The sequence below is a fragment of the Podarcis vaucheri genome (assembly GCF_965113315.1).
Source record: "Podarcis vaucheri genome assembly, chromosome: 1".
NCBI lineage: Eukaryota > Metazoa > Chordata > Lepidosauria > Squamata > Lacertidae > Podarcis > Podarcis vaucheri.
The window spans coordinates 46,640,992-46,662,753 of NC_138759.1; the positions used below are offsets into that span (position 1 = coordinate 46,640,992).

Consider the following 21,762-nt stretch of genomic DNA (forward strand, 5'->3'; position numbering starts at 1 on the left):
GGAAAGAAAGAAAACATCCACTCAAAACTACCAGGTGCTGAACCAATGAACGGTATCTCACTATAGCAAAACCAACCAACCAAACAGCAATAGAATAATAATAAACCCCAATAAACTCAACATATTTTAACTGTAATAAGCTCCTTGACTGAAGGAATAAGAAAGGGAATCAAGTTGTAAGCTAGGGTGGGTGAGGAAATCACAATATGAAATGAGCTACCTCATTAAGTATATCTAAACAAGTCTTTGGCTTAGGAACACATTAGGAATAAGCTGAGCTCGACTCTTGGCAAGATGGAGGCACTGTGGGTGAACAGTTCCTGTTTCTGAGAAATTGATTAAACAACATGTTTTTAGCAGGCACCAAAAAGTATACAGTGGAGGTGCCTGCTCGACTACAGCTCCCATTTTCCGCAACCACTGGCCATACTGACCGAAGCAGAGTATTAGTATTTGTTGTTGTGTGCTTTTAAGCAAGCTTTCTGGGTTTGGAGTCATGTTTGGAAACACAGATACTATAGCACTCCATATTGCAAAGAGCTGCTCAACTCTCTCCCATCTCCCCACAAAGCCCATGTGCTTATTTTTCCATTAGAATATATATATATATATACCTGATGAGTTTTTTGATCCTCTTATTGAAGATATGGACGTTTGAGTTTCAGCCACACTACAGAAGATAGAGAATGCCACGGCTATTACAAAATGCTAACACAAAGGACTTTAATTTAAAATGCTTGGCTACAAGGCCTTGTATGGAAAATGTGTATAGGGAAAAGAAACATAGCTATCACGAGGACAATGAAGCAGCAATCACAAAGCACTCTATGACACTAAGTTTCCATTTTCCAATAATTATTTTTCAATTATTTAAATGTACTTCAATATGGAAAAATTTCCTGCAATCTCTTTTATGGTATTTATAAACCACTTCTCTGTCCAAAGGTTCCTGAGGCAATGAACAAATTCAAAATAGAGAGACTATAACATCACTAAGAGTACATCATAAACAGATTTTTTAAAAACACAGTAGCTCATGGATACACAATCAATGTACACACAGAGAGTTGTGTCCAACAAAGTCACCGTGTTCGTGCAAGGAATTCTGCTTGCATCATGGAACTTCCCATTGCTTCTTCTCCCCCCCCCCCGCCTCTAAAGGGTTGTAGGGGCCCTCAGAACAAATTCGGGGGCATGGGGTGAGGGAGAGGAAGTTCCATTGCATAAGTGTAAGTCCTTGCACAAATGGGACGACTTCCCTGGATATAACACCTGTTTTCCAGCTTACCTTCTACCAATGCCATCCTTATAGTTTGTTCCAATCTCACTGGTAGAGCTCACTTCATCGTAGCCAGACCGAGACGCCTCTCTCAGAAGCTGCTCTGAGGAACTCAGCGCATCCCTCTTAGAAGGGCTGTCTGGTTTTTCATCCCCCGATTCTGATGAACTGATGGCAACCACTTCCAGAGGAGATTTGGGGACTTCCACAAATTCCAGAGACGTGTCACTCTCATTCTCGTCTTTCTTCCGCTTTCCTTCCTGAGCAGCCTCTGCATCCTCTTGCTTTGGAGGGGTGGATGTTGTAACTTTCCCCCCTCTGGTCCCCTTTACCATCTTGACTTTCCTTAAAGGCTTCGTTTCACTTACATCCTGCTCTGTATCGCTGTTCTCAGGGACATGGGCTGCTCGCAGTGCTTTCTTCTTCTTCAACTTCTTCTTTTTCTTGCTCATTTTGCTCTCCACGGAGACCAGTGCAGAAACTGCCATCTGCTCCGTTGCCTGTCTGGGATCTTCATCCACAGGCAGTTCAGGGGGAAAGGTTGGGCTCTGAAAGGAGCTGCTGCACTGTTCTACAACTGTGTTGTCTGGTGGGATTTTGTTTTCTTCTGCCTTCTCTGCCAAGAGCGATGGTGAATAGCTGGGGGAAGACCTGGCCCTTCCCTTATCTGGAACAGGTTTCTGCATATCTTGATTAGACTCTTGGAAATCAATAAGTGCAGACAAAGACATGGTAGCAGAGATAACTGGGTACAGCAAAGGTTGTTGGCTCGTATTCCCTGAAGAAGACAAAATAGCCCTTTTCACTTTGACATGGCCAATAAGGCATTCGTGAATCCCAGCCTTAGTCACATGTAGCTTTAAGTGGTAACTTACAGAGCATCCCAGATGTACAAACTATTAATAGACATGGTTGCTTCCATATAAACACCTTGATAGCTCGTGTAATCTAGCATCAAACACTGGATTGCAACCAGAAAGACTTTGGGTTCCAACCTCTTTCCGTGAGAACTTACAAGGTCTTGCTCTCTAACCTACACCAGGGATGAGGAACCTGCAGCCTTTCAGATGCTGTTGGCCATCATCCCTGATCATTGGCCATGTGAGAGTGCCACAGTTCCCCATCCCTGATCCACTCTATAGGATAGTTCCAAGGATGCAAGTAAGAAGCATTTTTGGAGATGAGAAGCCAATAGGCCTCTTGACAGACCACATGCTCAGAGTTTTGTGCACCACTGCCATGTCTCTGGGCTGACTGGGAAATTCTGGGACACACACATAGATAATAATAAATACTACTATGGGGGGTACTGGTTTTGTTTGTTAGGTATTTTGTGTTTTTCCATTGCAAACTGCCCTGTGATCCTTGGATGGAGGGCGGTATAGAAATTAAACAAACAAACAATATTAATAGACAGAATTATCACCTGCAGAAGACAACATACCATTCTGAAACAGAGCTTCTCCCTGTGAAGAACATGGAAACCTCTGTTCAGGAATATTCATGCTCTCCTCTCTAGGCTTTGGAGATGCAGGTTCTTGCTTGATTTGAACAGATGAATCAGGGATTGTGATGGCTCCAATGCCACTAGTGATTTGGAATGTAGGTGGAGTGCTTGCATGGACAGGAGCTGCCAAAGGAACTGCAGGTATCTGGGCAGAGAGAGGTGAAGCAGATTCCAAAAGAGGAACAAGACCACCTGGATTAGCAATTAGATCCTGTGTTGGCTGAAGTTTGTTGTTTCTTTTTTCATTTGAGCCACTGGGTTGAAGTTGCTGCAGCTGTTCGGAAGGTTCATAGGTTTCTAAGGAGACAACATGGATGCATTTCACATTAAAATCTCTTAAGCAAACAAGGCTCCCCAAATCCAAGTTCACATATAACAGTAATCCAGGTTTCATTTTAACCATGGTCTGCTCAACAAGCCACAAGTAGTTCTATAGATAAACAAAAAACCCCCTATGGCTCATTTCTTCAAAGCTTGGTTTGTTTTCCCACTGCTCTTGTCTTTGTAACTCAGTGGGCATATAGGAGAAGGTGGCCCAATGAACTATGGTTAAGCGTGACTGCTGAGTTCAGGCATAATGCCAAACCATGGCTGAAACAAGTCATGGTTTGTAATCCAACAATAAACAATGGCTTCATACAGTGGGCTGTTGACAGAAAAAATAGGGGCTGCTCTCCTAACCTCTTCACCCATTCTCATGTTAACTGATATTCTATGATCTGTGAGCCGTCACTTATTCCACTATCTATTTTCCTTGACTGTCAGTACCTCAGAGAATTCAAAGCACTCAGGGACCTTACATACCCGTGTCTTCGAGTAAATGCTACAGCAGGGACCTGAGGATCTCCAGAGGTTGTTTGACTACAACTCTCGTCATCCCTGACCATTGATCACACTGGCTGAGACTGATGGGATGTGTAGTCCAACATCTGCAGAGCCACCCCTGCATGACAACATTCACCAAATCCTCTTTTCCTTTGTTTTTACTTTAACTACTATTTGGAGAGACTCATTATGGCGGAGTTTTAGAATCTCTGTCTTGAATAATTCAAAGGAACCAAACTACAAGAGAAAATACGCTCTTACTATAGACACTTGGCACAGTTTCTGCTGCTATATTCCATGGACCCAGCTGCTCACAAGCCTCTCTGCCTGAACTGCCAAGAGGTGGTCTCAGATTATCATCATAGTTCTGCATTACTAGTGGGCACCTGAGTAACTTTAATAGATATGGACTCCCAAAGCAATGCAAGGTCTGCTTCAAGTACCTTGCAATCCCTGCAGGATCTGAATTCTTTGGCTTCTCAAAGTGCCCATTTCCACCGATATCTAGGAGACAAGAGAGATTCAGTCAGGTCCATCAGAAGACATCCTTCTGAAATCTTCAGAGTTACAGCTGATGGCCTTCGAAACGTCAAAGTACCTGCTGTTTCAGTACAAGCAGTCGCTGGACTTCAATATAAGCTGCCTGCAGAGCAGCTCGAGCTGGCACGAGGCTTCCATCCACACAATGCAAGGACTTACTCAATTCTTCTTCCCTCAGAGAAATAGACAACAACTGGTCTACCTGCGAACGCTCTGCAAGAGAAAGTAAGTTTCAAGATATGACACAGCCTGCTGCCACTTTTAGGACATTCAGAAGGTATTTGAGAAATGCCAGCTTTCTGAGATGCAGTTCATTAGAGTAAGTTGTCACATTGCTTCCTAGTGAAAGGAGACTGGAAGAGATGAGGTATCAAGCACAGTATTAAATTTGTACTTCTGTTTGATGAGCCTGGCATAGTCCACAAGTAATGGCCAGTCTTCCTTTATCAACCCAAGGAAGGCACCACTCAGGGGAAACCTATGCAACAGAGTTTGGCTTCAAGGGAGGAGAACAAAAATAATCAGAATTTGTTTGGTGGGCCTCCTAAAACATTTATTTTATTTTATTTTACTTTACAATATTTTTATTAATTTTAACTGTAACAAACATCACATATAGATAAACATTAATAAGAAAAAGTTTAAAAAAGAAAGTAATAAAAACTTCATAATGCTGTTTATACATTCAATAAAATACCCAAAAGTGGGATTTCTCCAGGCTCCTGACTTTCCTCTGCCCCCTCCCATGGTTCCGTCATTGCATGTCCAAGTTATATTGTCCATCTAATTATATCTAATTCTTTCTTTTATCATAATAATGCAAATGTTTCTTAGAATCGTGCTGATGTATCAACTTGTATTACAATGCTTTGATATACATATAATAAAAACTTCCCATTCGTTTTTAAATTTGTTATTATCCTGATTTCTGAGTTTCTCTGTTAATTTAGCCAGTTCCACATATTCCATTAACTTAATTTGCCAATCTTTTTTGTGGGGATCCTTTCCTATTTCTAGTATTGGGCTATCAATACTTGTGCAGCTGTCGTCGCATACATAATGAGATTTTTATTATTATTATTATTATTTGGTATCTCCTTTCCTATAATTCCTAATAAAAAGGCTTCAGGCTTTTAAACAAAAGTTATTTTAAACAGTTTTTTCAATTCATTATATATCATTTCCCAAAAGTTTTTTATTACTTTTCATTGCCACCACATATGATAAAACATACGTTCTACTTCTTTACATTTCCAGCATGTTTTCCCTCCTAATTTGTACATTTGTGCTAATTTAACTGGTGTTAAATACCACCTATACATCATTTTCATTTAATTTTCTTTTATCAATGTACAAGCTGTAAATTTCAAAACAGTTTCCCAATTTTTTTCCCATTCTGACATTTGGATGTTATCTCCCACATCCTTTGCCCACTTTATCATTACACATTTGACTGGCCTCCTCAAACATTTATTTATTTATTTTTTCCTTTTAATAAATATTTATTAGGAATTTTCCATTTTAAAAAGCCAAAAACAAAAAACAAAAAGAGAAATTAAAAACATATACAATTTGCAATCCTTATTTTCTAGATCATCTTTCCCTGACTTCCCCACACCTCCCCTTCTTATATTCCCATTCGAATTGTAAATTCAACAAGTTCTTATCCCCAGTTTTTACCCTTTTTATACTTAATTCATTTTTAAAAAACCAATTTTACCTTATAAACCTCAAAATTTATACCTCAGTATGCAAACATTTAGACTGGGGAAAAATAATGCAGCGCCAACTAATTTATCACTGTGACCCACCTTTTTTGCCTTTAATCTTTCTTCTTTTATTCTTTCTTTCTAGACTTGGAATTTCAGGAGAGGATCCCTCCTGCAAATTAAATATATATTTTTGTTAGCTAAACTAGCACATAACACAATTTTTGTAGATATTCCAAGACACAAATTGTGTACCAAGCCTATTTGAGGCAGAAGTGTTTGAACACACAGGAGACATCATTGGTTGGATTCAGCCTATAAGTTGGACTTTGGCTCCAGTGAAATCAAAGGGACAAGTTAAGACACAATTTAAGTTAGGCCCCGCAGAACCTAAAGCGAAATAAACATACAGTATGTTCCTCTATTGTAGGGGGTTGGACTAGATGACCCTTGGGGTCCCTTTCAACTCCATAAGATTCTATGCATTTCCATTGAGGTGTCAATTTTGTTTCTGAATAGTAACCAAATTCCTGCATGCAGTCCTCTTGATCATACATCCACTTAACAGGCATTAAGTGGACATATTCTAGCCTGGCATAATTGATCAAGGAAGGTGTGAAGCCAATGAGGGGTGTGGCCTAGGGAGAGTTCTAGGGGCCAGATGAAGGCCGCATATGGCCCCTCAGTTTCTCATTTCTGCTATGGACCAAAGAAGCTGCCATGACCAATTGTAATCAGCGGAATCGAACAACATAGTTCTGCTAGTGCAAGGGTTACGATTTGCATAATGAAACTTCACACGCCATCCCCAAATCTGCTCTGGAGGGTTCAGAAAACCCTAGAAAATATTTAGGGGACATACAAGGAAGAGGAGAGGGAGGGGAAGTTCTGTCGCAGAGCCAGAAGTCCTTGATGCTATTGGAAAAAAGGCATTTGATATAAGAGAGGATGTATCCGGGTATTCTTACACTCAGGGCTGTTTTCAGATTCTGTCACAAGGTTTTAAATGTGCAATGGATTCCATGAATATCTGGACCACTTACTCCGGTTGCTCTTCTTTTTTTGCCAATTCCCTGGCTGTCGTTCTGCTCGTTGCCTGATGTGTAGCTGCTGTCTGTAGCGGCCTCTAGAGTGCTGAATGCTGCAAGGGCTGAAGCCATACAGAACCTTTCCCCTGGACTCTCCAGCATGTCTTGAGTTTCAAAGGCCTGGGCCCTGTAGTCCGGGCTTCTTGGGCTTTGTCCTGCACTAAACGCTGTGAGTCTGTTAACATGAGGGGGAGACTGTAGGCTGAGCCTCCTTCCCCTGGAATCAGTCCTGTCAGACATGTACGGTGAGGAAGGAAGGGAAGAAGACTCTTGTTTCACACCAGCCACAGCAACTGCAAGCATCTGGGAGCCGTATGTTACATCCTCAGTGTTGGCAACCGAGCTCATTTGTTCATTTTCTTTGCTTGGGCCTTGACTGCTGAAAAAACTATAAACAGAGGCGGTCTTATCTACAGCCACACTGCTTTCGGAGAGACTACGTTTCCTAACAGTCCCAGGGGAGCCTAGGGATATCCCTTCCCAGTGGAAACCTTCAAGGCTGGTCAGGTCACCTTCTTCATCCAACTCAAGTTCCTCTTGTTCATTCTGGATAAGAGGAACCATCTCAATGCCAAACCTTAAAAAACAATAGTAATCGTGAAACACTCAGTAGTGAAAACTCTACCAAAAATAAAGGCTAACACAGAACCGTTAAAAATTAAGTTTCAGGTATGGCTAGCTCTGCAATAGCAATGATGCTGTGTTATTACCCAAAGATTTGAAATTCACAGTTGTCTTACCTTTTTGGTTACTGAGTTCCTGAAGATCCACCAATCAGGACAGCTCTTCAGGAAATCAGAACCCAAATAACACTTTCAAATAGCAAGCAGCGACATAACAACAGGTCAATGATATTTTCTCCAACACAGAAGGAAACTAGGAGGATACTGCAAAAGCAGTTTACCTCTGGCAAACGTAATTGTGATGGCAAAATTACATTGACTGCCTACATTAAACCAGTGGATCACCTTTCACTGAGAAGTGTGGAAGTGGAAGAGATTTGGTTATTGTTCCACTGAAAATTTTAATTAAAAAAATTACATAGTTACAATACAAACTAACTAACATATCTGCAGCAGCTGCAGTTCCTCTTTAAAAGATGGAAATCTAGAACAACTGTAGCAAATCTGACTCACTGGGCTGAGAACGCTGCAGCTGTGCCTTGATCAGCTGGTTTAAAGGCGAAGATTGTATCTGTGAACCAAGATTTGGTGGCAGTTAACAGAAGGCAAACAGTGAGCTAGGCAGGGAGGAATCTATACTGTGGGAAATCTTGCATATAAATGTAAATAAAAATGTGAAACTGTTTCTTATTCTTACATCCCTTTTCCTAACCACATAATACCCCTTTAAAGCAAACTGTTAAGTCCCTAATGCATCTTCTCAACCAAGAAACGTACAGGTTTTTTTATTTGGTAAATGCATAGGCCACCCTAGGAGTTTTGCACCGAAGGGTGGCCTATACATTTGCTAAATGCATAGATCTTTGACTACAATACAGTTTCAAATCTGATTAAGACTACCAACCTGGGTAAACCTTTGCCAAGTTCTTGCTTCTTCTTTGTCACCTGCTGAATTACCTGCTCCCAGTTTACGTTTCTTCGAGACACGCTAATAATCTGCCGCAAAGTAGGCTTGAGCCCTGATTCTTTCTCAGCTTCGCTCTTCCGGTGGCCACTGACGTTGCGAATGCGCCTTGCACTGTTCAGGTTGGGCTCAGGTAGATGTGAGCCAGTTTTGCTCTTCAAGTTGGTGCGCCACGTTAGGTCTCTTTGGAGAGAAGCTGGAAAGCCAAGTTTACTCAGTTCGGGAAGAAGAGGGCCAGAGGGTTGCCCTCCTGCATCTTTCTGCAGCTCGTGATTAGAATGAACTGCATAGCTTTCCTCTTCTGGAGCATCATTTGATTTAGTCGTGCTTCCGTCACCCTCCTCTTCCAGGGATGCTTTCAAGTCTGTTTCTAGGTCATCTTGAAAGTTGGATAGAGATAGAGAGCCCATTTGGAATTTGGTATATTTGTTATCAGTATTCTTCAACTCTAATAGATAGCCCCCTTTTTTAGTTGCCGTATGGTCAGGTTCAGCAAGATCACAAGTTGAGAAAGCATTAGAGTGAGTACTTTTGGTTCCTGTTCCATCTCCAGAGTTCTCATCCTCCAGTCCATCTTTCTGGGGCTCATGCATCTTCAGAGACAATCCTGGACCTTCAGTACTCCACTTGTCATTCCCATCAGTCTGAGTATCTCTACAAGGTATCAAGCAAGAGTTTTGGAAAGACTGGCTATACTCAAGTTCTTCTTTGGCATTTTTTAATGCTTCGTCTAGATTTTCAGTGCTGCTACGCACATGTGTGGTGCCTTTTAAACTGTTATGGCCATTACATTCATTATTCAGCTTGGATCCAAAGGAGGAGGAATTGTTAGCATCTAAATTTAGTGCATTTAGTTGGCTCTGGCTCTCTCCGGATGATGAGGATAACAAAAGCTGGACATGTTTCAAGAGATTCTTTGGGCTTCTTTTTTGAGAAGATGGCTTTATATCGGGAATAGCCAGAAGTGGGGACTTCAAAGATGGCATCCTGTTACTTTTGCCTTCAGCTTGGTCTGATTTTTTCTCACTAGTTACGTCTACTGTCTTCTTACATGGTACAAGTTTGTTGGATGCCATTTTGTAATTGGGGGACGCTGAATAAGTCTCTTCCCATTTTTTCAGTTTGGGGTTATTGGTTTTAGGATCTGTGCATTTTGGAGACGATGGAGAGCATGACAGACGACCAGAATCTGCTTTCTCCGGAGTTGTAGCTACATTCTCATCACACAGTGGCTGCTGTTCTATCGTTTTTAGAGAGGGATATGGAGCCCAGCGATTTGTTTTTTCTCGGGAAGGGCTGTTGCTCTTTCCATTGACTTTGGAGGTCTTGCTCTCTGGTTGCTCAGAAACACCAAAGTTTAGTAACCCATCTGAAGGAAGCTGATCACTAGTGAAATCCAAAACACAATCCCTGTTGTCATTTTCATTAGCAAGGCCCATATAAGGCACCATAGAACTACTGTCTTGCCACTGCCATGCATATCTTTCTCTATTGTATTTATCCTGTGCACTTTTGCTTTTTAACCAGGAAGCATCCACACTATCTAACTGGGAACTATTGTTTGGAGCCCTGCTTTTTCCTAAATTCCACCCCCTTCCGTTTTGTCGACCAGGCTTCCAGTTTCCACCTGAATTTTTGGCTTGCCAGTAAGAAAATGTATTTTCTCCTTCGGAATTCCACTTGGAACTTCTTCCCCTGCCGCCATGGTGCCATCCTGGTATTCCTCCTCTGGCATTCTGATGCCAAGCACCTCCATTATTCCCATAGTTATGATAGCGATTTGGAGACACTCCAGTATTATTCTGATGCCACCCAAGTCGTCCTCTTTGCTTGCTCAGATGCCTGTTTGCATTCTTAGGATTCCTTGCAGGGTGTGTGAATTGGCCTTGTCTGGGATTTAAGAAACCGTCACCTTCCCAGTTCCACTCCCTCTGCGATGGTCCACAATGATATCTTGATGATGAATCGTAAGTGTCTCGGTCTTGATAAGTTCTTTCATCTTGTCTTCTTTGTAATCTCCTGTCACTGTTTTCTGTTTCATGGTTCACACGGCACACTTCACCTGCCCTATAAAGATAGAAGTATTTTAATCTGGAGACTAAATAACCTGTATTTTCACTCATTTGCAATAACAGTTTTCAAAAAAATAATTAGGCCTGATCTAAAATATCTCTGAAAAATAGACCTGCATTTTGCCCCTGGTGTGCTGACCAAAGGCAAGCAGAGGCTGGAAATTTGTACTGCCGAGTGAGGTAAGCCTGAGATAGCCTTTCAATTAGTCAACCGGCAGAAATGTCATATACAAATCAGTCTCCACTGCTTCATCACATAAATACAGCATAATTATGTTACAGTCATTCATTAAATGAAACAAGGATTAATTGCACACTGTCAACATGACAATGATGGCAGTCCTATTGGTCACTCCCCCAATCTCAGAGGATAGCTATGGAAGGCAGAAAAGGATCTCTGGGAGAAAGGATGTTTCTGTGCTGTTGAAGAATGAAGAAAATATTTCTTCTCCCATTTGGGATTATTCATCAGGGAGAGAGATGCCATATACCACATCAGCTTCACCGTCCACCTACTACATGATAGTGAACTGAAAAGTATATTGGAAGGATATAATGTTTTAAAATATTGTCTAAAAATAAGTTAAGAAAAGTAACCAGTCCTCCTGAAGATGCAAATTCAACATCTGTGCTGTATGTAGACAGATACCTTGCCTAGCTTCAGTGAAAGATGCTCTAGCTTCAGAAAAAAAGATTCGGTTTATATGCATTATATATAACAGGATTTTCTAAGACCACGTATTACAATGCTTGTGATTTGGCAATCTGCTGGCAGGTTGCCCAAAGGGCAGGATTTAAATTTGCCAGCAAAATACATAAAAAGGCTTATCACACATTCCAAGGAAAAATGCTTGCTTTTTCATAGCTAGCTCAATATTCCCAGCAACATTAGGCCGAATTCCAGGACTACATTATCCTGTAAAAAAATCAAGACGGCTATTTTTCCTTTCTCACTGTAAGCCACTGGAGACATAAGGATAGGAAAATTTCACACTATGGCATCCATCTTCACAACCCCTGATCACGGGTATGCTTCAGGTTTCAAGTTCCAGATCCCTTTTTAACTCTGACAAGACTCAAATGCTCTAGTAGTTCCATAAATGGGCTTCAATTATTATTGAATCTGTAGATCATTGCAACTTACAAGGAGAAAAGAAAGTCACGAGGACTGATAGATTTCCACCCACCCCTCATCACCTCTGCTCATGCTAGATCAAGAATACTTTCCTCCTCTGCCAAGTTCAATTCATTAGGAAGTTTCAAACGTCCCCTACAAAGAATCCAAACAGAGGAATAGGGGGAAAAATTGAACTTCTGCCAGCTAGAGAAATGTTCATTATGTTGAAAGTTATTAGAAGAAAGCTGATCAATGTGGCTCACTTACAACACAAAGAGTGTATCCTAAAGATAGATTTACTTGGATGCAAAGATTCTGCTGTGTGACTGGAATGGAATGGCTGAAATGGGATGGTGATGGTAGTTCACTGTTTTCTTCTCCACCACCAGCAACCCCCACCCTCAAAGTAAAGCAGGCTCTAGAGTTTTGACCACCCTCCAACAGATACTAGGGAAGGCAGCAGGAGGTAGAGAAATTGGTAACCACTATTACACCCCATGGGATCAGAAGTGTCCACAGATCCACCCCATGGAAGGCAAGAAAGGGGCAATAAAGCCAAAGTAGATTCACGTTATTTAAACCACACATAACAAAATGTATCATGGCACAAGCAATGAACACTACACAGCAGATTAAAACACAATTTGAAGTTATGCAGAAAAACCTAGAAAACAGAATTCTATCCATAAATTGGATAAAGAATTTCATTCAAACCCAAATGCATTTCTAGACAATAGAGAAGTAAAAATGGTTCCAGGTTCAGCTGACAGACAGAACAGTAAGGAACAAACCTATAAATAGTCTCGTTTCACAGTTCTATGGTCCCTATAATGGTTTTCACAATTAAATAATTTCTAATAAATACGAGCATGCATATTTAACTATGAAACATAATGCATTCCCATTACACTGGATGCAAGTTAATTTTGTATGGTCTAATAAAGTAGGCTACAAATGATATAGGCTCAGTTAGCAAAAGGTTTTCCAGTTCTGCCGTACGCAGCATGAGCAAAAACATACAACAGATAAGTTTGCAAGAAGAGGCCTCGTATATTGATTTAAAGCCAGGGAAACCAAGTTTAACGGTCCATCCCAGAGTTATCTGCTCCGTTGGTCTACAAGTGGTCTTTGGGCAATGCTACAAAACTTGCATACTAAAAATAGTAACTTATGCAGCTCTTACAACTTTCCCAGCCGCCGCCACAGACTGTACTAAAGGCACAGTACACTCTTGGCATCATTTCCCTATATTCAAAGTGTGTTGAAGAACTCCACATCGCAATTGCTAAGAAAACGTGAACACACTCACCGGTTCTGCTCATTTCTTTGCTTAATTAACTGGATGAGTTCCTTGTCAAAGTATTCTTCGTTAGTCTCTTCTTTCCCTTCTTCTCCATCGTGGGCTTCGATGTTGTCTTTGTGCAGCTGGCTGGAGATGTGCTTGGCATACGCCGACAAGCCCACCACTGTCACCCTGCACACCTGGCACTCATGATTGCTGTCCCTGGGGAAAGATGGAGAAGCTGGACACTCAATTTTCCCCACAGGCATGGCAAACGCTGCTGATCTTAACTCAGTTTCCTCTGAATGTGCAAGTCTCACATCAAATGTGCACAAGGTCTAGCAATCTGCATTGCAGCTTTCTGAAAACCCTGCAGGTTTAAAAGTTCTTCCTTTTGCGGTTGTAGTTAATTTCAATGATGTCTGGGTGGATTTCAGATTTCTTTCCAACAATCAAGAGGTAAAGGACTTGAGAATAATCAGAGTGTCAGCTGGGATTCTTCTTGGATTGTTGTACTCAAAACCTTGTCAGAGGAAACACAGCGGAGGAGGTGGCAGAGTGGAGGGCTTGCAGAGCTAGCAGAAGCTGCTCTGAAGCACCTCCATGGTGCCAACTGCACTGGGGAAGCCCGGCGATAAGATTCTAGATTTAAGCTCTGTCTCAGCACTCCCCCAATGAGCATCAGCAAAGAGGAGGGGAGATTACACCTCTACAGCCAATCCTAACGCAGTGAAATCTAAACTGGGACAGCTGGCACAGTGGCCTGGAATCCAAAGACTTTACAGCACAGCAAATGAAGGGAGGGAGTCGCCTGCTTGCTCTACTTTATTTGGTTCATTTATTTGGTTCATAAGATGCAAGCTAAATCTACTCTCTGCTCCGCAAGGATTATTGTGAAGATACAAAATTGTTTCAGTTGGAGGAAGCCAACAACTGTTTCAGACAAGTGTGTGAACTCTGGTTTCATCTAAGTCTGCCAAGAAGGGGGGTGGAAATCAACACACACACACACACACACATAATTTTGTTTCATGTTTTGGGTGAGGGGCAGAAAAAAATACATATTTGCAGTCCTTTGGGCAAACTACATTCAAATTTTTTATTTTGCTATTCACCTTCACTATTTTCTCAAATGAACTATTTTCGGTTTTTTGTAACTATGATCTGCAACACTCATCCAAGAACTTCAGACTTCATTAGGGGCTGAAAGTTATACTTTCACATGTACATAATAGGTCATAATAGGCAACAGAAGGGGGAAATAGATCTTCATAGAGAGGTTGACATTTTGCAGACTATTAAGACTCAATGACCTCTCCTTCGGCCCACATGGGAATGGGGGGGAGGGGAGAGAATTTGCATTTAGAACCTGCACTTTTGAAATTCTAAGACTCTTGAAACTTTGTTTAAGCCCCATGTGATCTGACCAGAAATAACCTCTCTTAGCCTACACTGACCCAAATACTGACAACCCCCTCAAATTTTCTGCATCTCATTCTGGGAAACATTGCCCTCACTCAGGCATACTTAAAAAAACAACAACCAAAAATGTATGTTATACACTAAGGAAAAGGCAAACACAGTTTAGGCATTTTGCTTTTTTTTTAAAGCTTAGTGCTGTTATATATTACATATGTGAGTTTCTGCCTAGCTGTGAAGTCACATGGCTAAAATATTCATAATGAAGTGAGAGAACCCACACACCCTCGCCACACACACACCTCCTAGATCACAAGCATCTTCACTATCCTGTAAAGAATTCCTCCCAAAGGAAGTTGAGGCCTAGGAACTTTCTTCCACCTCTGCAGCTTTTTTAAAAATGTGAAAAACAAAACCCGGGGGGGGGGGGAGAGGGAGAATATTTCACCCACTCTCAAGATATTATATTAGACTTAACAGCCTTTTTACACAGTTTATACTAAGAGAGACCAGCTGATTGTTAAACAAAGTGTTAGGCCTCTTTAAAAGGCTTTCAAATAAATGAGCTGTGTACTTTCCACCAACTCCTATTTAAGTGCAAAGGCTAGGAACTAAAGAATTGTACAGCTATTGAAAGCTCATGAGAGCTTTGGACTGAACATGTGTTGGTAACCTCACAGTTGGATTACTGCAATGTGAGGCTACCCTTTGGATTGATTCAGAGGTTGCAGCTGGTACAGAATGCAGTGGCTAAGCTGCTTCTTGGGGTGGGGTGGGGTGGGGGTCTACCAGAAGCATATAACAACTTGCTTGCAGCCTTTACACTGGCTGCCCATTTGCTACCAGGCCAAGTTCAAGGTGCTGGACAGGTCACCTTATGCCTTATACATCCAGTAGATTGCTGTGGTCTACTGGAAAGTATTTCCTGCAAGAGCCAAAGATTTCAGAAGCCAACTCTGCAGTAACTCAGAGGAGGGCTTTTAGTATGGCTGCCTCTGTTCTGTGTAACAGCATTCCTGTTGGGATATGACAGACACCAGCTACCCGCACTTTCCAGAAACAGTTATAGGACAGCTGCATTGTAGGGGGTTGGGCGAGATAATCGTCAGGGACCCTTCCAACTCCACAATCTATGATTTTTAGTCCAGCAGGTTTTTGTAGCTGGATAAGGTTTTAGTATTGTTTTAAATGTGTTTACTGTTTTGTGTTTTTAACTGTTTTCAACTGTTTTACATGTAAATTGCCTTGAGATGGTGGTTTAATATTATTATAACAACAACAATGGTAGCCGTCTTTCTATAGTGCCCCCTCAAACCAAAGCTGAGGTGAATGAGAGAGACCTTTTTAGTGGTGGGTCTGCCCACCACTTTGGAATGCCCACATTGTTATTGTTTCAGCATCAGGACAAGCCTTTTTGTGCTCTTCCTAGCATTTTAAGATCATGTTTTAAGTCCCTATGGTATGTCTGCTCATTCGTTGGTTTTAGCGCCTGTAATCAGCACTGTAGTTTGACAGCAAACCCAAAGGCGCACTCCTCCGTTGTCTCCAAGAAAGATGGAGTTTTAGGATTTATTGTGGATAATGGTTGTGCTTTGAATTGATTTGTATAATGTGAAGAGAACATGTTTATGAGGTGTTAATTAAGTACAGTGGTACCTCGGGTTAAGAACTTAATTCATTCCGGAGGTCTGTTCTTAACCTGAAACTGTTCTTAACCTGAGGTACCACTTTAGCTAATGGGGCCTCATGCTGCCGCCGCTGCGCAATTTCTGTTCTCATCCTGAAGCAAAGTTCTTAACCCGAGGTACTGTTTCGGGGTTAGCAGAGTCTGTAACCTGAAGCGTCTGTAACCTGAGGTACCACTGTATACATAAATCAATAAATAAAATATTGGCCTCAACACACACACACCCCGCCCCACACAGTGTATCTTAGTATAGCACAGTTCGTTCCCTGGATTCCACTACTTGCCCTCCCACTGTCTATACAACAGGAGTGTTCCCTGCTCTCATGGATAGCAAAAATAACTTTGTGTGGAATGAGTTGCCTCTGGATTTAGACTAGGATAACTCTAAACAAGGGAAAAGCAAGTCCCTGTGGTGAAGTTTTCGTATGCATGTTAAAAAGCTGACCCAATCCAATGCACCACAGACAGGCACGAGCACTGCACCACTGAAATAAATGATACACATTCATATCTGCCCTAATGTGAATGTTAACCAATCAAAGACACACACAGGAGAATTATAAATATAAAAACCAATAGAACCTTGCTTAAACCTTCAGTGTGAACCACATTTGGCATCAGAACTTATAGAAATGTTAACGGGGGGGGGGGGGGAAGGTTAGTTCCTAATGGGATATTTTAGGAAGTTATTTAAAATTATTGTTCTAAAAATTAGCTAGAATAAGCAAAGCTCGAGTTACACTGCTCAAGTTAATGCTGATGACATTCTGGTATCAGAGCAACCATCTCTCAGCTGTTCTGCAATAGAACAGATGGGGTCTCATTGCCAAGAACAAGGTCAGCCCCCTGTAAGGCTTGATTCGAAGAATGAACAAAATGCATCTTACTCTAAAGCATTTCTAAAAGCTGAGTAAAGATAAATTCTTCCTTGGACAGCCACTCCAACACTTTACTCGCTTTGCTCCACCTCTGAAAATTAGGCATGCATGTGCACATGCATATAACGCCCCCCCCCTTCCTCCACATACATTGACTGAACTTTGAAATACCAAAAGGCTCAGTTCAATTGCTGGTCTCCCCATAGTGGCTAGCTAGGAAGTTCACAAGTGGGTCATGACGGAGGCCAGCCATGCTTGATGACCAGAAGCGTATCACCTCTAAACATGCTTCAGTTGTGACCTAACAGCCAGGCATTTTTCTAATCTATTTCTAAGCCATCCCTAGCAACATGAAAAAGCAAAGAGGCATAGCAGAGCATGGTTTTGATCTACTGCCATTTGTGCTATCGGACCATCCATTGTGCTCTTTGGCTAAGTCCACTGCAGAGATGGTAACCAAACCCAGACTTTCTGTAACAAAGCCAATATTTTTACCCACTAACCCACGATTCACTTGAAAATAAGAATGCCAACACACGCCACAGGCCCTGAGCTCAATTTTACCTTTTTTTTTCTTAATGGACATCTTCTAACACCTGCACATTACTTTGAGACCCTGTATCTTTCTGTAACATAAAAGTATCTATTCATCTGAAGTCATTGAACTCAAGCTGCATGTAACTAGATGCACAAATTGTATTTAACCAATTCTTTTACAGTGGTACCTCGGGTTACAAACACTTCAGGTTACAGACTCTGCTAACCCGGAAGTAGTACCTTGGGTTAATAACTTTACCTCAGGATGAGAACAGAAATCGTGCGGCGGCAGCGGGAGGCCCCATTAGCTAAAGTGGTACCTCAGGTTAAGAACGGTTTCAGGTTAAGAACAGACCTCCAGAACGAATTAAGTTCGTAACTAGAGGTACCACTGTAATTGTTAACAAACACCCTTAGCCCTCAGGTCAGAATCTGAAGTAACGACAAAAGTCTGCCTAAGCAGCTGAGCATAAACGTCATCAACAACAACCCCTGGCCCAGTCACCAAATCATTATCAGTCACTGTTGATTTGAACTTTAAAGAGTAGGGGAGATGTCCACGAAGTTGTAATGTCAGTGCAATGACTTTGGGTTGTGGAACTTCCCCTTCTTCTCCACTCCCCATGTGCTCCCGGGGTTCTTTCAACCCTATGGAGCAGATCTGAGGAGCGGGGAGAGACACATGGGGACAGCAGAGAGAAGGGAGGTTCCACTGTGCAAAGACAAATCCTTGTCCTAACAGAACTACTTCACTGGACACTGCCCTGTGAGCTTAACAAGCTGAAAACCCTAGAAAATACTTTTAAATCATCCTTGTGAACAAGTTCACATAAATCGCTAGCCTGTAAACATTTTAGTAGCCTGCTGAGGGCTGGCAGAGGAGGAACAGAGAACCCCTATCCCTCCTACAGCAGCCCTCTCTACTCCTGTGCTTTCCTTCTCTGGCAGCCAGTTCAGCTGCTGCGCTGAGCGCTGAGGATGGACAGAGCATTCACTTGCATGCATGGAGTTCCTCGTCGCCTATGGCTACCAGGCTAGTGCTTAGATACAAGGCGTGGTACCAATATCATTATAGTTAAAGTGACTGCATTCCACACAAGATAGAAGGATTGTGTTCCAAAGCCCTTCATCAGGTTTCAGCAAGACATAGCTGATACTGTTATACGCATACCTCCCTTTCAGATTTTCAAGTTCCCTGTGGTGAAGCATACTTCTCATGTGCTCATCCATCTCCTAAAAGCAGAAAAGGTGTTAAAGTATAAATAGCCAGAAAACAGAGCATAATTAAGTACTCCTCATCCATATCTATCAATTTCCTCCTATTAAATTTTGTCAGTTTCTTTGATGGCTTATCCCACCATCCACTGTTTTTTACTGGCGTTAGAATGCGAAATCACCTTTGCAGAAAAGGTGGCACTAAACAGAGGAGAAACAACGTTTTATAATATAGAAATGAAGAAGGGTATCTGCTTTTATACTGTTCAAAAAGCACATTATACATGTTCTGTTCCACAAATATATAATATTCTCTCTGTCTCTTAGGATTCAATTATTTGATTAGACAACTAGTGTACACACTCTTTTGGGTCTTTTATATGGATCTGAAAAGGCTTGCACATTTCCAGCCATTTTTTCTCATTAGTTTCCTTTGTATAATCATATCTAGGTCTTTTACATGCTCTTCTTCCCTCCCAATTATATACCTTCCCTCCCCGGTTATATGTGTGATTATATTTGGCCTCCATTTCTTAAAGGTGTACTATCCAGAGAGCCACATTAGAAGATTTATGAGCGATCACAAAGCACACAGTGTTAAGGATAACTGGGCAACACTTAAGTATTTTAGATCAACAATGTTAAAATGTGTATTGTGCTAGTCTAATTTGTTTCTGGGACTTCATCCTGTAGTTTAGTGTGTATTCTGGGCAGAAAGTGAGGCTAGTCTCTGTAGCAGAGCTCTGAGAAATCCGACTCTCTGCTCATGGGGATGTGTCAGTTCTAATAGAAGAGAAAATAGTTATTAAGAGACCTCTCCCACCCACCCCTTCTCCTCCTCAAAAATTCCTCGGTGGTTAAGGACTTGACCTGACCTATACAAATGCATTTCGTCTAATTCTATTTTTGCTCTGAGAGCTCTGCCTGATTAACTTCTTCTAAGGTCCTATTCTGACTTTACATTTTGTACCCAAGCACACATTACATGTGCACCTCACCAGGTATGAAGGGTGTATACACGTACAATTCAATCTGCATTACTTTCAGAAATTCAATTTTCCTGGCCACCACTTCCAATGTGGGGTTTTTTTTGGGGGGGGGGGCACCTAGCTGATTCTTTTATTGTTCACCCACATACATGGGTCCACAGGGAATCATATATTTAATTCCCCACAGAGGGGCCCTTTTGTAAATCCCAGTGCCATCATCTGAAGCATGGTCGGTGGAAACATGAAAAGGCGCTTTCTCTGAGCACCACACAGGATGCAGAACACATTGCCACAGAAGAGCCACTTAACCCCTTCTCTGTTGTTACTCTGCTCTTGGCTTAAAACCTTTTTGGGCCCTTTCTCACTTAAACTTTTTGTTTCTCCTGGAGTAAAGTTGTGGTAGTTGCTGTTGTTTATTAACATTGTGAGCTTAATATTTATTATTACCATTATTAATATGAATTGATTTTAATGTAATGAAAGCCACCTTGAACAACTCTGGAAACACCTCTGGAAAATTAAGATATGCATCTTAAATCAACATAGCCTCTTTCAGAAAACTACATTTGACTGGGATAGTTGACATTTCAGTTTACCTTTTTTGAGCTGTATATGATGTGACACAATATACATTTTCTTTCTCGGACCATAGTGAACACTTTGAAAATGTCTTATCCGACCCCTGCAAACAGGGAAAAAATAAACCGTATTCAGTAACACTTCAACAGTTTCCTAGTTTTTATGAAAAACCAAATGTGACATTAAAACAACCAAGCACACCATTTTATTTTCATTCTGTCATTCACATCTTCAGTTTAGCTATAGTTCTTTTTCTTAGCAACCTAACTGCTATCTCTCTTTGATCAAGTACTAAAGTAATGTTTCTGAGCACCAATGGTGGCCATTTAATCTTGGGCTGGAAGAAGGATACATTGAAGAACCGAAATACGTTGGATAAAATTCAAATTTTACTTGCACAAATGGTGCAATTTAATGACATTATTGTCATGAAAGGATAGTTCTTTTGTAAAAACTACATTTTTATTAATCATTTTTCTTGCTATTTCAGATGAAAATCAAATCAAAGATTTGATAAATTCAAGATAAAACCAGGAGCAGGTCTTGACCACTACAGAAAACGATTGAGTTTTAAAGATTAAGCAGCATATGATGAATAAAATAGCAAATGCTGTATAGCAATGCCATCATACAGCACAGCAGTTTTTGTTCACATCCTAGTCATGTTAAAGTAGATATATGCAAATATGTCTTCTACACTATTTATTTAACCATGCTAGATATTCATACTAACAGATATATCAGAAATATGTATAACTGCTTTGAGTAGTATATAACGGTAGGTATTTTTTTTACAATTGAGTGGTATATAGCTTTATTAAATAAATAAATAAATAAATAAATAAATAAAATAAAATAAAATAAAATAAAATTAGGCATTTCAGGAAGCAGTAATGTAAGCCCAGTATTTTTTTTTTGGGGGGGGGGAGAATCTCCTTCCTGGAATAAGCTGTCTGAAGGTGAACTGTCACATGGTGAATGCACAGGGCTTTGCAAACTAGGATGCAGCTGGTGAAATGTAAGAGCAATAGCTATGAGCCCCACTTTCTATGTCGGTTTTGGGCTCTTATTGGGGCATCTTAGGTTAATAGCCAGCCGCTACTGCTAATACAGGAATAACACTGCACTAACATACAAGTTTATTTTAAGAACTACTGAGATAATAGGTGGGATGTGATAACAATAAATACTTAATAGTATTCTGCTTAACGAGTATTAAACAGGAAGTCTCACTGGGCTAAACACAAGCTCTGGGGCTTGTGTTGCCTTCTCCTAACTGAAACAGACAATCCTACTATAGTAATATTATAGTATATTGAGAATACCAGACAAGATGCGCAGATAGATTACAGGACATGACTGCATAAAAGTATTTTTCAAGAAACATAGGTCGAGGGTCAATATTTAAAACACCCTTTATACAGGACGCAAACCGCTGCATAACAGCTTCTA

The 21,762-nt window shown here is 41.0% G+C and overlaps 1 protein-coding gene across 1 annotated transcript in view; it reads right to left on the minus strand.

Moving 5' to 3' along the window:
• ZNF106 (zinc finger protein 106) overlaps positions 1-20,419 on the minus strand; it is a 30,982-nt gene extending 10,563 nt beyond the window's left edge. Inside the window, exons 1-11 of the mRNA XM_082229452.1 lie at positions 20,328-20,419; positions 18,699-18,760; positions 13,034-13,228; positions 8,476-10,602; positions 6,904-7,525; positions 5,963-6,032; positions 4,210-4,364; positions 4,055-4,115; positions 2,724-3,083; positions 1,289-2,057; positions 615-670 (exon numbers count right to left, since the gene is read on the minus strand). Coding sequence (XP_082085578.1) covers positions 615-670; positions 1,289-2,057; positions 2,724-3,083; positions 4,055-4,115; positions 4,210-4,364; positions 5,963-6,032; positions 6,904-7,525; positions 8,476-10,602; positions 13,034-13,228; positions 18,699-18,760; positions 20,328-20,381 — 4,531 coding nt within the window. The 5' untranslated portion in view covers positions 20,382-20,419. The remainder of the gene's footprint in view (positions 1-614; positions 671-1,288; positions 2,058-2,723; positions 3,084-4,054; positions 4,116-4,209; positions 4,365-5,962; positions 6,033-6,903; positions 7,526-8,475; positions 10,603-13,033; positions 13,229-18,698; positions 18,761-20,327) is intronic.
• Between the last annotated feature and the right edge of the window lie 1,343 nt (positions 20,420-21,762).